The following is a 16,405-nucleotide window of genomic DNA, read 5'->3' on the forward strand; positions in this document are numbered from 1 at the left end:
TCTGTCTTCTTCTGTGGCTTTTCCTTCAAAGTGACTGCAGAATTCAAGCTTTTACTCAGTAGCATCTATTGCATTCCAGGCATGGGGCATCTGGTATACCTATAGCTACTGTCCCTGTAGGTGTATGGTATGAGAGCGCACCCTTAAGGTTTTTTTTTCCCCACCCCAGAAGCCAGGGACCTCACTCCAGCTTTCCCTAACTGTGGAGAGAGGGCCCTGCTGCTGGTGGCTCTTCCCACAACCCCAGGCATTGAAGCTTTCTGTGGAGGGGCTTTGGGATACTTGTCAGGTTCCTGGGCCCTCCTCTTAGGGCTGGGGCCATTTAGCGTGTAGCTGGTAGGTGACACTAATAGACCACAGGCCTGGGTGTGGCATTTATGGCAGGTCTGGGTTTTGCAGCCAGCCGTAGCCTCAGAACCACAGAATGCCAGCTGTTGTGGGTCAGGGCATCCTGCTTGCTTCGCATTTTGTCAGCTGCCCAGGGAAGGTGTTAATGGCCTGGTAGAGCATATAAAATCACCAAACTGGAAAATTTGCTGCTCAGAGTGTGGTCCAGAGACCACTGCATCAGCATCACCAGGAGCTTGTTAGAAATGCAGAATCCCAGGCCTCCTGAGGCCAGTAAGTTGTATGTACTGAAAGTTTGAGGCGCACCGAGCTAGCCCATGTCTTCGTTATGCAAGCTCGCTCTTAAATCATCCCTGATACAAGTGGCTTATCTGAATCTCTTACTTTTGGGTTCTAATTTTTAAAACCTATAGGCTCTAGGATCCACCTAATATCTAGATGAAAAACATTTTTCACTTGATATTTGCATTTTTAAGTTGATAATTGAAAAGATTTTATCCATTGAGAGTGGTTTATTCTAAAACACGGAATATATCCCTTATGAAGAGGGTAGAGGTGTGTGTTTGGGGTTTGTCTGAGAAGGAGGTAGCAGCCTTACCTGCTGGACCATGGAAGTGGCAAATGAAACCTCTGAGATGAAGGAATCTGCTGAAGCTGAACATGTGAGTCCATTAGATTGTTATTTCATGGTGTGGGGCCTGTGTATTCAGAGTCCTCTGAATGGGGGCCTGAAAAGCTAGGCAGTATTAACTATCTGACAGTTGATAAGAAAAAAGCAATAATCAAAGATATGCATCAGGAAATCACAGGGTAAAGACAATATATGACAGACAACTCCTTTGATGCTTTGCTACACTGGCATCCATTTCCAAAAAAAATATGGTATAGTCCTTCTGGTTTCAAAGGTCAGTTTTAGTTGTGACTTCAACTCGACAGAGAGTGTTGATTTCCATCTGGGGTATGAAAGAAAAATGGAGGCAGACTTCTCATGACTACTTTTTTTCCCACCCTGAAAAGCTGAAGTGGTACTTCAGGGATATCTGGTCTACCAGAATCGTCAGGATTTCCCCCAAGAGAGGAAACGAAAGTTAATAACTGCCACTACTCCTTACCTTGATGTGCCTGGTGCTTTTCTCAATTTCAAAATAATTTTTTGCTACCCAAATAATACATAGTCATTGCAGAAAAATCAGAGAATACAGATTAGCAAAGAGAAGAAAACCCAGAATCCTACTATCCAGAAGCAACCATTATACATAATTTGGTGTCTGCCTTTACAGGATTTTTTCCTGAGCATCTATATATTTATGTAGATATATAACATTTTGGGTAATAATTTACTAAAAAATGGCATTGTATATTTTGTTTTATAGTATAATTTTCTAACTATAGTGCAAACATCTTTATATGCCAGGAAACTCATTTCTATAATAGTTTGACTATTCATACAGTATTCCCTTATATTTTTGCACTGTACTTTATTCACTAGTTCCCTATTGTTGGTCCTATAGATTGTATTCACTTTTTCACTACTGTAAACAGCATTGCCAAAAACATCTTTCTAATAGGTCTTTGTGCATATCCTTCCTTATTAGGAAAAACTCCTACAATTGGAATTGCTGGGGTAAAAAGTGTACTCTTTAAAGCTTTTGATCCCTATTGCTAGGGTATTCTCCAAAGGTGCCATTTCACTCTCCCACAGACACGGATGAGAGTGTCATAAAAATTGTGATTTTATGTACACAAAAGATGATCTGGATAGATACATATGTAGATAGATAGTAGGTTTTTTAAACAATAACAATGAGCAAAATTACTCTATGGAGTAGGTTATACACGGGGAGACTTTCAGGTTTTGGAGAACCACAGGGAAATCTTTTCTGCTGCCCTCACTAGAAGTGTGGTATTGATGACAATCCTGCTCCAGCCTCAGACCACAGTAACAGCCACAGCAAAGCCATTGGTGCTCCGTCCAGCCTTTATGGAAAATATTTTCCACTCCAGTACAGTTTCTATCTTTATTCAACATCCATACTGCTGCCTTTAACCACTGATGGTATAACAAGTTAGAAGTAGCTGAAAAATGTGATACAAAAAGCCAAGTCATTTCCTTTCAAGTTTACAAAATTCAGAGTTGAAGAAAACTAAGATGATCCCATCATTCCTCCTTCTTTCTAAACCTTCTCTCCTTCTTCCACATTTGTGAAACTTCTATTTTGTACATCACCTGATTCGGGAAGGGAAGGAATGTTCCACATGCTCTCACTCCCCTTTTAATTTTGACCTGACCCTGACATCTTCTGACGTTATTATTGGCACACAAAGGAAGTGAAGCTGAGCAGTTCGACCTGTGCTTAGAAGAATGATTTTCCTTTTCGTAACAAGAATAGTTGCAAGAAGTCTTTCCTTTGTCAATTATGGAGATAATTGGGGCTTTCTCTACAAGTCCATATTTAATATTTCATTGCCCCAGGCTTGAGGAGAGTGAGGCTCAAACATGTAGGGCCACAGAAAGCCTGAACTGGGAAGTTAGAGGTCTCTCTATGAGACAGTGTGATGAAGGGTTCGCCATCTGTTAGATTATAACACGTTCTGCTCTTCATTGAGAACTCCTATAAGAAGCTCCTATTATAAAGAGTATGAATTTTCAGTCACCAACTCAGACATAAAAGCAGTACTGCTTTATTTCTCTATAATTGAGCTGAACTTCATCTTGAGCTGCCGCCCTCACCCCCTAATAAGTGAAGACACAGTCCTGCTCTTAGGGATCCCAATGCCTGCAGGGCTTAGCCCAGGAGAGGTTCGATCCATGATCCTTTCTCAGAACCCTTCTGGCACACAGATTTTGGTCAAGTTCCTTCCAGCCGTCTTCCTCCCACCAGAAGCCCAAACTTGGCATCTGAGCTGGAAAAGCTGCCCTTGCAGCCCCACATGTTCTTCTGCCTTCTGGTTCACAGTGTGAACCCTCTGCTCTAGGTTTTTAGCCTTTCCTGGCTCAGAAAGCCTTTTCTGTCTCCAAAAGCCCAGCTCTTGCAATAGAGAGCCTTGCCCTTCAAGACCATTTCCTCTGTTATGAGTTAAAACAAAATTTTCAGAAATTCAATTACTAAGTTTATCTGCTGCCATCCTCCCTGAAGCAGTGAACAGCCAGGACTCTGCAGGTGGAGGGCCCCAAGGCGATTAAGAAAACTGTGGGAAAGGGAAACTTGGCTATGATTTCTGCATCTCATTCTCTACATCATTTAGAATGTATCATCTCCCATTTGTATTTTTGTTACATTTGTCACGTGTGAAGGTCTTGGCTTCTCAGTTAGATTGTAAGCTGCCCAAAGGCAAGGACAAGCTATGTCTCCTCTTACTTGGAGTCCTTGGGGCAGGCACTTCAGGACTAGGCGCCGCTGAGGTATAAAGGAGAAAGCCCTGAACTGGGAGTTGGGAGATGTTTGTTCTCTTTCTAGACCCACCATTGACAAGTGGCCTGACCTCAACTGTAAAATGAGGGGGCTGGACTGACTATCTTACCCATCCTTAATTTTCTAGTCATGTCCAGTAAGTTTGTTCTCCAAATGGGCCCAAAGTACACATTTTCTAAGGAGACTTAGAAACAAGGACTGGAGACTTGTCAGTGTTATATTAAAATTTTCAAAATATTTGAATATTCCACTGAATTTTAGGCCCAAAAAAAAATGAGTCCCCAGGCTCCATCCACTTCCTACATTGCTCATTTGATCATGAGCAAAGCCAATGCTGGATTTCATCACTGCTGCATCTACTGCGTTCAGGATGTGTTTTATAAGCACATATGCAGTGGCTTTTCTTAGAAGAGTTGCAACAGCTAATCATTGTTCATCTGATTTCTCAATATCCTGTCAGAATAAGTCCCTTTTTAAGATAAATCTTGAGTAATATAATTGTAAGGATTCCTCCCACGAGCTCTAGTGTAAGACAGAGGCCTGGAGTTTCCTGGTGAACAAATCCTTGGGATAGGCTTAGGCTAACATCTTCCTCTTTTGTCTTTTTTGTTTTGTTCTTTTTGGTAGATTTCTTTCATTTCCTAATACAAGATGAATATTAATTCTGTTCCTCTTGTTTCCAAGCCCTGCTCTGTCATCTCCAGATCTCCAATATTTGTTGAGATCCTGATTTTCTCAGGATGACTTTGCTGCAAATGAAAATGACAAGCACATAATGTGGTTTAGAGAGAATTAAAATTACTGAGTAGAAGAAAGGACTCTATATAGAATGCTATAGTCTCTTCAGGCATTTTGAACTGTCAAATTTTTATGCAAGAGGAGTCTTAGTACATAATTAAGCATGGTACATTGCTGGGTGTCAGGCCTGCATTACCTTCTCATAAACTTTCAAAGTCCTTGCAGTCCCAAGGACTTACACACATATGCTAGATATGTTTAAGTGTTTCTAGCTGCAGTTACACCTCCTCAAACTAATTACATCTCAACCTCCTGGTCTTCTCCCAGAATCTCTGTCAAGCTGTATCAGAATTTAAAGTGTCTGTCATTCCTTTGGTTGGTGTCCGGCTTTTGTTCTCCCTCCTTTTCCCATCAGGAGAGTATGTTTCAGAATGATGGACCTGAATGAAGCTTAGAAATACGTTTAAAGTAAGATGGATGTCCCACTTCCAAGTGGAAAAAAAAACCGGCAGGGTATCTAAAGTATCTGCCTTACTTTCTGTATTTTTTTTTCTTAATAGTGTCCTGGTTTTAGAATGAGCTCAGGAATATGAATTAGACATCCACATCGCTGACATTGTTTTTGCAGCAAATCATAAAAAAAATGAGAGGGCAGTCGAATAACTGTTATAGCAAAGCCACCCTTCTTATAAAAGCATGAGAGGGCCTATAGACCAGAAAGATCCTTTATTGTACTCCTCTGCCAAATGAAAATATAAGCTTTAGCTTAATCATTTCAGCCTAGGTTCAGTTCTTCAATTACAGGACACTTCTGTGAAATCAGGCTGAGGAAGAACCTTATGATCTATATTACAAATGCAGTTTGGATCTCCATGTTAAAAATCCTATATGTCACTTCACTGCCACCACAGGTCATTATTTCCAGCACTGCAACCAGTCTCGCCACTTTCACAGCCCAAAATTGCAGGCCAACAGGCCTTGTCAAAATTATAAGAATTAACAAATTACTAAGAATTAACAAAGTCTGAGATTTTGTCTTAAATATTGGTGGAGTAAGGAAGTTGCTTACACATTTTTAATTAGTTCAAAGTTTCAAAGAACTGGCTTCTAAGACTATGAAAAAAAGAGATGAAGGCAGGTTATTCATTACATTCCGGATGAATAGCATCTCCCAGGAGGGAATTTGGAGGCCCCTTTCTGAAGGCATTTGTTTCTGGCGTTCTGGAGAATGCCTTAATGTGGGGAGGCCAGCCCTCTGCAAGTTTTGTGTTCATCGTCACCCAGAGCCTTTTTCCCTCCTGCTTTCAGATCTGGTTGTTGTTTTTTGTTTGTTTGTTTGTTTTGAGACAGAGTTTTGCCCTTATTGCCCAGGCTGCAGTGCAATGGCGTGATCTCAGCTCACTGCAACCTCTACCTCCAGGGTTCAAGCGATTCTCCTGACTCAGCCTCCCAAGTATCTGGGACAACAGGCACCCGCCACCACACCCAGCTAATTTTTTTGTATTTTTAGTAGAGACTGGGTTTCACCATGTTGACCAGGCTGGTCTTGAACTCCTAACCTCAGGTGATCCACCTGCCTCGACCTCCGAAAATGCTGGGATGACAGGCGTGAGCCACCACGCCCAGCCCAGATCTGGTCTTTATTCACAGTGTCAGCCGGTGCCCTGGATGTGTCTTTGTTGTGTGTGTGACGCACCATCTCACCTGAGTTTTCTGCCACTGGATCATGTGGATCTGGTTGGCAGACCAGTATCCCAGCCCCCAAGCCACTCAGTGCCGTTGATGGGGGCTTTAGAAATGCAAATAAGTGTTTATTCAACCTTATGCAGGTCTCAAGCCAGGCTCCAGGGCCAGATTCCTAAACCAAACAGCCTGCAACAGCTGGAGGTGCCCTCCTTCAAAGTCTGTTGGCCTCGTCGGAGATTACTGGGTACTGCGGTGTTGGCAGTAATTTTGGCACTGGAATGGTGCACAGCAGTTTATTCCATCAATGGTAAATTGTTACAGCCGCTGCCTTGGAAACCGCATTGAGCATGTGTGTGTTCAGTGACGTGTCTGTCTGTAGGACTTAGCTACCCGACTTCATCTTACATATTTGTTTATTGTCTGTCTCCCTCACTAGATTATAAGCTCTCTGAAGGCAGAGACTGTTTTATTCACCACTGTATCCTCTAGTGCCTGGCACATGGTGGGTGTTCAGTAAACATTCTTTGATTAAATAAATGATGAAACTAAATTGCAAATTGTCAGTGACAAATTGTGTCTAAAGTGACAATCATATTAATCGTTGCCCAAAAATTCTAGAAAGGGGTACCTGAGCTTGTCATATCCTGAGACTTGTCCAGGAAGTTCTTTTGGAATGAGAGATATCTTCAACTAGACATGCCCACTGCTGGGGAGGGGGTGCTCTGGGGACACACCAGTTGGCCAGTTCTGGGAGGAGGGGTAGTCTGGCAGGCACCAGGCAGCAAGAGGCAGTGCAGGCATGGCTGATCTAAAGCCCAAGACTGCAGAGAGTGGTTGTGAGGGGCCCTGGCGCAAGCAGCATTGAGGTAGGTCCAGCACCCGGAAGTCTGTCAACAGACAGACTGCCCTCTTCCGAAGACTCCAGCTGAGGATGCCCACCCAGGCGAAACAGCCAGCCCATTCACAGCAGGCTCTCCCACCTAAGGTGGGTGAAGGAGCTAAGCCATGATTTCAGAGCCCCAGCCAATATGGGGCAGAAAAACCAACGCGATGATTCCAGGTGAAGTGGCGTCCTTCATCTGGGATAATACCCAAGGTTTGTTGTCTCATGCCAAGGAAATCAAGGATGTGGACACACAAGGAGTGAGACTAAGAGCAGAGCTTTAATAAGCGAAAGAAAAAGGCAATCTCCTGCAGAGAGGGCTCCCAAGCGGGTGTCTGGTCTGCCACAAATGCTTAGGGTTGTATAGATGAGCTTGAGGAGGTGGTGTCTGATTTACATAGGGCACAAAAGATTGGTCGGACCAGGTGAGCCATTTGCATAAGATGCAAAAAACTGGTTAGGACTAGGCATGCCATTTCACAGCATGCGAAAATCTGGCCGCCCCCCACTTTAATCTTTTATTATGCAGACGGATTCTCTACCTGGCGGACGCCATGTTGCCTGTTCCTTTACTGTACACACGGTAACAAAGAAAAGGGAAGATGGAGCCTCCAGGTTGAACATACCTGGCCCTCAGGTAGCCCTTTTCTATTGGCGCAGCTGCCGGCATTCATCCGTGCAAGCTTCCAGCTTGCTTATCTATGTCTACAGCTCGAATTTTCAGACTGCTCTTTGTTAGAAAAGAAATGATTTGGGGGCTGCTTTTTTGTTAAAAGCAAAATTCTGCCAAGGGCTCTTTTACACTCACTATGTGCCTAAATAATTTCTTTCCATCTCCTGTATCACAAGGATTGTGCCCTTGAGTAGTGAGAGGACATTCTGGTGAGGAGCACAGATCCGGGGTTCAGACAGCCCTTGCTGTTCTCCAGCCAAATGGTCTTGAGCGGGTCAGTTAGTAGTTCATCTATCATAGTGTTGTTTTAAAGATTAAATGAGATAGTATACATAAAGCTTGTAGGACAATGTCTGGCAAATAATAAGAGCATAATAAATGGTTGCTATTGTCTAAATTAATTTTCTGTTAAATTTAAATGGCCAGAAACAGGATACACAGGAGAGGTAAAATGTTGGAAAAAATATATATATATAACAAATGCCCAGGCTAATAGTACGCTTTCTGCATCATAGAAGGCCTGAGCTTGTGCACTGCTTTCTTTAACACTGTTTTCATTTTGTGTTATCAAAAGAAAGCCTAATAATTGTCTATAATCAAATGAAAAAGAGTCTCCCTTCTCCTTAGGAAAACACAAACTAATTTGAAAGCCTTGTTAATGGTGTGCTAGCAGCTCCCATCCTCCCACTAGCCTTGGGGCAGTCTGTGCCACTGCTCTGTTTGGTTCTGGTCTGTGTTTTACCCTAATTCAACAGGTGCTCGCTAGGTCCTTTGAGAAGACATGTAATAGATATGATAAAGGCCGAGCACATCCCACAGTCATGTCGTCTGTGCTTCTCCAGGGAGGCATAGAGACTTTTCGTGGCAATTAATTATTCACATTTTCTGTCCTTCCCCTCAAATGCTTGGTTTCCTATCCAGCTCCACAGAGGCACATTTCTCTGGGGGGGTGTGTAACTGTAACACCTGATGACAGCTTGAAGCTGCGTTCTGTGTTCTTTGCTTGTGTTTTCAGGTCACGTGCAGTGGGTACATGCTAGTGATGGCCAGAGCATGCTAATGCCACTGCTCATTCTCCTTAGCTCTTCTGGGGCAGGGTCTTAGCCACTTACATGTCCCTGGTTCAGGCAGTGCAGAGGGGGCTCTGGGGGTTGGGTCTTCGTCATCCTGGCTCGCCTGCTCTCGACTGCCTCCCAAACTGCCAGGCGAGCTGGTACTTGGTGGAATGCCTTTCAGCTCACCCCCCTGCTCTGAGGCCGGGCATTTCGCCCTTCTGCAGAGCTGTAAACATTCACTCATCCATGCAGACTTCAGCATGGTCTTTGTTACTGCTCTCAGGGAAACCTTTGTGTAACTGATAGAGATGGCACAGGGCTGAGCGCCCTGACAGCTCCACTGGGGAGTCTCAGAAGCCACCTTCTCCCGGGCCTCTTCACACCCAAGCCTCTCACGCCATACTGTAGGCTTTCTTGGGTGACTGTTGTGCATTCCTTTCACTTGTGCACCCACCTGTGGTGCTGGCCTGTTTGAGTTGCCCTCGAGGGTACTGCTGAGATGTGAAGACCTGGGCATGTGCCAACAGGGAGGGCAGTTTCTAGCTTATTCTTCCTCCAAGACCTGGGGCCAGAGGAAAGAAATGTAAGTGGGTGTCCAAGAAATGAAGCTGTTGGCTGGTGGCCGGGAATGAAGCCAGTCAGAATGAGGTGGGAGAGCCGTGCAGAGGGGCCAGGCGGGAGCTGCCGTGGCCACACATGGATGGAGAATGGCAGCTGGCCACTCGGCTGTGAAACGGATACAGTGGAGAGGCGAGCACACATCTCTGCAGAGCCTGGGCTGATGGTGCACACGGAACTCGGATGCTGGAGTTAGTGCTCATACTCTGTGTGACCTTGGCAGGCTACTTCACCTCCTGTGCCTCAATTTCCTGGTCTCTAAAATGGGGACAATCATAGCACCTCCCCTTTCTATGGTGGTTGTAAGGATTAAACGAGTTCATACATGTAGAACACGGAGAAAGCACCCATGTGAGCTAACATGTCACCTGTGTACCTGGCCACATGCACACCTGGGGGTGGGATTAGGACCTTGAAGGGACTGCCTGGTGGCCCGGGCAGCTTCTTTTCCCAGACGTTCCTTTACTTCGCATGGCATTTTTCCCCCCTCATTAAAATCATCTGTCATTTTTTCAGGTAAAATTCTTGATCCCCTTGTTCAAAGCCTTTCTGTCCTTTTCCATTTACATGGAACATTCACTGATGTTTAGCAAAGTCGCATGTCTCCACTGTTGGGAGTTCAAGGCACCAGAGAAAAGTGAAATCCATTTAGATTATGTGGTATTTTCTCCTAATTTTACTGGAGTTACTGACTGGCAGAAAATTTCATTGCAGCTTTACTACTTTTGCATCAACTGTACTTCTGCCAATAGTGTCATGAATGTTCAACCAAACCGAAAGAAGCCAGGCAGGCAGAAAGGGCAAGCAAAGAAAAGGGCCAGACTTATCTCTGAACTCTGATTGTTTTCCTAGCCACCATGATGAATTTTCATGAATTCAAGTCTATATGGGGGCACACACTTATCAGATAACTGCATAAAAATGAGAATATGATCTGAAAGTAACTGGCCCATCCTTAAATTCAGCCCTTCACCTACGCAACACAAAGGTCCAGTTGCCAAAGAACATCTCTCCTGGAAGTCATTCGGGCATCTCAAGCCAAGTGGTCAAGGTGGAACTTTCTGTCTTTTCCCACGAATCTGCCCTTCTTCCTCTGTTTCCTATTTCAGTTAAACATCACATCAGATCACTTGTTCAATCTGGAAACATCAAGATATATACTCCTCTCCAACTTTTCCTACACCCCACCCAGCAGGCCTGTGGGCTCCCTGGCCTGCCATTTGTATCGTTATAGCCTGTGAATCCATGCCTCTTCTATTTACCCACTTGACTGACTGTCCTGGATCTGTAAGTACTGCCGGGTAACAGCCACCTCCAGTCTCAGTTTCAGGCTTGAAACAACCGTCATTATTATTTCCCATTTGTCTTGGGTCAGCTGATCTAGACCATGCTCACCTGAGTGGCTCTTGCCCTGTGTCTTTGGGTGTGAAGGTTGGCTGATCTAGGACAGGCTCAGCTAGAGTGGGTCTGTTCCATGAGTCTCATCCCCTTACCAGGACGGGTGGGCTCACCCAACCAAGCATGTTCTTATAGAAATGTTGGGAGCACAGGGAGGCAAGCCAAAACGCATGCCACTGCCATCTCTTTCTCCTGGCCAAAGCTAGGCATATGGTCTCATCCTAAATCAAAGGGTGGGGAAATACGCCACCCATTTAGTGGGAGGAACTACACAGTCACATGGCAGAAAGTAAGGATACGTAGTAGGAAAAGGAACTGAAGCCACTAACATAATCTCCTACACTGCCAAGTCCTTGTCATCTCCTGTCTGGACTCTTCACTAGTCTTCTAACTCCTTATTTTGCCGATAGCCAACTTTCCCCCAACTTGATCCTGACACCCCTTCATAAAACCTTCCTTTGCCCCTTATCAACTACTGAATTGAGCTGAGGCCCCATACAGCTTGGTTCTAATCCATTTTTCCAGCTGCATCTGTTGCCATGTCTCAGAATTCCCCACGGCCCCCTTCCAAATGTGCTTGTTTTTTGCACAGTTCTATACCTTCGTAAACTCTTCCTAATCTCCTCAGCATTTGAGGGCATCATGAGCAAGAGGATGTGCTCTGCCTTTACCCTTCAAGACCCAGTTCATATGGTGCCTCCTCCAGGAAGCCTTCTGCAGAGCCCTCCTTCTTTTGTCATATGCAGTAAGTTGGAATTGCTTAATGCTCATATTTAACTCATACAAATTTGAGAATACATGCTCAGCCAGCAGGAAGGAAAGAGAGGGAAGACAATTTAAAGGATTCCACTTGCCATTCTACTCCATGACTGTGGAGAGCTGAAACTTGACTCTGCTCTTACCTGAGTCATCCTTAAGTTCCAGAAGCCTCTCAGGTTCCCAAAAGCCTCTTGTAGAGTGAAGGGCAGGGTTTGATGGGTAAGGGTTCAGTGTTTAAAGAAACAGACTATTCTCTTATACATGGCCCTGCAGCAAAATGGTTATTTTATGTGGTGTTCAACTAAAGAAACGTCTATCTGGCCATCTTGTCTTGTTACAAGTTAGTGCTTTATTGGAAATTTAGGAGACTTTCAGTGTTAATCGTGTCTATAGATAACCTTTTCTTCGCAGTGACTTTAGAATCTAGCCCCCACCCCAAGTTACTATCCCATTGTATTCCTTTTAGGCATATATCAGATTTAATATTAATTTTTGATGTTTGTGTTTCCCCACTCAGTCACAAAGTTCTCATCTTATGGGCTTATGGGTCTTCAGAGGGCTGCTGCCTATGGTTGTGCAGGTTGTGCACTGCACAATTCTCAGAGAGCATATCATGCAAGAGTATATGTAAATGTACTCCCATAGTGCTTGGGCATACATAATTAGTGCCAGCTTCTTTGTGTCCCCAGTGCCTGGTACAAACTGATTGCTTAACAGATGTGCAAATGAATGCATGAATAAGAGAGAAGACAACAAGCTGGACTGTTTTCAAGTGAGACACTTAATAGAGTTGGGATGAAAATTCAGACAGGTTTTGATCCGATTAAATTAAAACCATGTTATTGCAGCTGTACATGGTGAAATGGACTTGTAAGCCCACTTGGAATGTCTACCTACCACAAAAAAATTTTCAGCCTGTGACTTGATCAAGGTTATGATTCTGAAAAGTACACCACATTGATAGAACACAACTGACCACATGATCACTCTATGCCTGACACCCCTAGTGGACACTGTGAGGCATGTGTTTTGTCAAGGCAGATCTAGATTCTAGGTGAATCTAGCCCCCTAAATCACAATTGGCCTAAAGATGTCTCAATTCCCTTAAATGAGACCTAAAACTTATATAAATGCAAATAGAACCATCTTTTAAAAGAGCAAGGCTTTTATCAGATATAGTTATGTGATTCAGAAATATGCCAAGTGTGGCCAAAAAACTGTCACCCCACGGGAAACTGTTGCCAAGTTAAACAGTCAACTTCATGCTTGGAATTCAGTACTTTCAGGTGTTCTGCCAGAGATCACAGGGAGGGTAACTGACCCATTCAAGATGTTTGGGCTTCTGAGTGGATGTCGCCCAGCAAGGGGCACAAAAGGCAGCCTTTCATGGGCAGTCATGGTCTCACCCTGCTTTCCTTCCACCCTAACCTCAGCCCCAGTAAGCTCCAACAGCAAGAACTCTGTGCTTGGCTCCGGGGGTCATCCTTCCCTGTGTCTCCAGCAGCAACATGATCGTGGCCAGGCCCCCACAATAGGGGACACTGTGGGCAGGACTGGTCACCAGCCAGAGCATGACTTGTCTATAGAGTAAGCCCCAGAGGGCAAGCACAGGTCTCTCTTGTCCTCCATCATTCGCCTTGTGCCTCACTCCCTGTGAGGCAGGTAGGAAGGAGCCCATGAGTGTGTGTTAACAAAATAAACAAATGAAATAAGCAAACCAGAGGAGTATTTGTGTAGGGAACTACAGGGCAAGGCCCTGCAGTTATTTCAGGAAATACTAAATGGTATCCACAAGATGCTATGCCATCTTTTCTAATGGGCCTGTTGTTCCTTCCAAGTCACTAGACTTGACTTTCTATTTGTCTGATACGTAAATATAAAGTCAAATGTTCCCTATACCAACTAACCTGATGAAATACAGGACCAAGTTTCTCCTCACCCTGTCCAGCTCGGAAACTATTCACATAGCAACAGCCCTTTCCTCTTTGGCTGCTAGGGTGCTGGCATCGTAGTTTTTAATAGGTAAACTTGGGATCAGAAAATCACAGGTCATGGAGTCAGTTCAGTTAGAATTTGACTTCTCTTCCTGTCAAGCCAGTACATGTCATCACTGGACACTTTAATGATATAATCATAATTGTATTCATTCATCCATTCGTTTTTTGCGTGCCCCCAGGTGAGCTTTCCGTTGAAGAGGCGCAGGACCCTTTCCTGGTCAGCATCCACATAATCGCAGACCCAGGGGAGTCCCAGCCCCTGCAGGAGGCCATCGACAACGTCCTGGCGTGGATCCACCCGGACCTCCCGCTGTTCCGGGTGTCCGAGAGGCGGGCGTGCCGGCGGCGACGGAAGCCCCCCAAGGGTGCTCAGCCAGCGCTGGCTGTGGTGCTGTTCCTGCAGGAGGAGTACGGCGAGGAGCAGATCCTGCAGCTGCACCGCACACTGCAGCAGCCGCCCTGGCGCCACCACCACACTGAGCAGGTGCACGGCCGGTTCCTGCCCTACCTGCCCTGCAGCCAGGACTTCTTCACGCTGGCTCCTGGGACGCCGCTTTGGGCCATCCGGCCCGTGCACTACGGCAAGGAAATCGTGCGCTTCACCGTCTACTGTCGCCACGACAACTACGCCGACAGCCTCAGGTTCTACCAGCTGATTCTCCGGAGGAGCCCCAGCCAGAAGAAAGCGGACTTCTGCATCTTCCCTATTTTTTCCAATCTGGATGTGGACATCCAGTTCTCCCTGAAAAGACTGCCCTGTGACCAGTGCCCGGTGCCCACCGACTCCTCCGTGCTGGAGTTCCGAGTGAGGGACATAGGCGAGCTCGTGCCTCTCCTGCCCAACCCTTGCAGCCCCATCAGCGAGGGGCGCTGGCAGACGGAGGACCACGATGGGAACAAGATCCTCCTACAGGTACTGGGGGGACGCCTGTCTGTTTAGGGGACCCGAGAAACAAGTCAATTAGCTTTGCCTCAAACCCTATAGTACCAGTCACAGAGCAATGATCAAGGAAGGAAAGATCAGTGACCCTCTGCCCAGCTCCTAGTCGAAGTCGAAGTGGCCATACAGGATCCCAACAAAAGAGTGGGAATGAAAGACTCTTCCCATTGGTTCTTTTCATTTCACTGTCAGCAAACATGTTCCCAGTTCTTCCTGGTGCCCCCTGGAAGAATTTTGTAGAAATTTGCACTGATGCCTGATGATACTAAACTATGGCTTTGTGGAGTCAAGGATTGCTTTATGAATCTTTCCGATCCCCCATAGAACTAAACTGACATTCCACTTTGAACACAGTAGGTTCTCCATATATGTTTTTGTTTACTTTCTATTAAAGAATATTATTAATTATATATATACCAAAAAATTCACATTGTAAGTATACAGCTCAGTAAATTTTCACAAATTTAACATTTGTATAAGCAGCACACAGATGAAAAAACAGAACAGAGACAGAAACCAAAGAAAAGATTCTTCCTCCCCCGCTCTGGGACTCCCTCCACTTAAATGAACATCTTAATTACTCTATATTACATGAAAGGGGGAGGGAGAAGAAATTTCTAGTCCAAAAAAATTGGGCATATGGCTATGTTATCCTTTTTTTAATATTTATAAGTGGATCTCACATTTAAAAAGCTATATTTAAGTTGGCTGGCAAAGATATATACCATGAAAGAAGATTAGTGATAACAATTAGATACAAAGGGATTTCAAGTAGAAGGCAAATATAGATAGAAAAATCAGATAAACCAAGTGTGACATCCAAAATGCATGTCAACTTTCTAGAGCTATACTGTTCAGTAGTAGCCACTAGCTACATAGTTAATGTTGCCATTAAAATTAAAATTTAAATTTCATTCCTCATTGACACTAGACACATGTGGCTAGTGGCTACTGTACTGGATAGCACCACTGCAAAATTTTCCTTATCGCAGAGAGTTCTATCAGCCAGCACTATCATTCTATCAGCCAGTTCTATCATTCCAGAAATGAGCCCCAAAGTTGACTTTGAGTTCTTGTAGCAGCAAAAGCAAAATGGAAAATCATCAGTGATATGATTCAGAATTCACAAAGGAAAAATCAACTGTGCTTTAGATGCACATATAGTCCCAGTTCAGAGTCCTGGAAGCAAAGTCCCCCCAGCATCTCACATGCTCAGTGGTGTCAGCAGCCTGTGCTCAGCCACACCTCTCGAATAACACAGCAGGGGACTCACAAGGCTTTCTTAACTGATGGCTGCAGTGAGGCCAGGTATGCCCAGCCAGATGTAGTCCAGAAAAGCTGCTGCACAGGGGGAGGCTGGGCAAACAGAGTAGCCCCCACTCACACCTCCTGGTGGCTTTGCTTAATCTCAGAGGGAAGAATGCACCTTCAGATACTCTCCCACAATTTGTTTCTCTCAGCCAGGCTTTCAGTAGCTAGTGAGTGTCAGTGAATTTGCCTTTTTTATTCCCAGCCAGGTTCCTGGAGCCTATTCTCTATGTGATAGATAAAGGACAGGCTCATGTGTCCTGCAACTCGGCCACGTGGGGTTGTGCACTGTTCCTTTCTCAGGGAGCCCCGAGCAGCCTGGTAGAAACACAGGCCTGAATGGAAGGCCGCCTGCCTCTTTTGGAGGCCTGCTACAGGAGTGCTGTGAGCAAGGCCAGAGTTCTCCTTAAGAAGTGACTTGGGGCCCCCTAAAACAGCAGACAGAAGCACAGTCTGAGGACCCAAAGCTCAATTCTACAATGAGATTGTGGCTGTACTTTTAGGCTGGAAAATGATGAGAGCAGGTAGTTCCAGGTCTTCAGAGTGGCAAGATAATTTAACAATGGTCTCCAAGTCTATGGAAAAATTC

At 44.9% G+C, this 16,405-nt stretch overlaps 1 protein-coding gene across 2 annotated transcripts in view; it reads left to right on the plus strand.

Moving 5' to 3' along the window:
• The window catches only part of FAM124A (family with sequence similarity 124 member A), a 57,109-nt gene that overhangs the window by 15,373 nt on the left and 25,331 nt on the right, over positions 1-16,405 (plus strand). The window contains exons 3-4 of one of the 2 annotated variants that reach the window (XM_054446948.2): positions 7,598-7,705; positions 13,748-14,481. In XM_054446948.2, the coding sequence (XP_054302923.2) occupies positions 7,598-7,705; positions 13,748-14,481 (842 nt within the window). The remainder of the gene's footprint in view (positions 1-7,597; positions 7,706-13,747; positions 14,482-16,405) is intronic. The other variant, XM_054446947.2, reaches the window with a different exon arrangement.

The sequence above is a fragment of the Pongo pygmaeus genome, chromosome 14 (assembly GCF_028885625.2).
Source record: "Pongo pygmaeus isolate AG05252 chromosome 14, NHGRI_mPonPyg2-v2.0_pri, whole genome shotgun sequence".
Taxonomy (NCBI): Eukaryota; Metazoa; Chordata; class Mammalia; order Primates; family Hominidae; genus Pongo; species Pongo pygmaeus.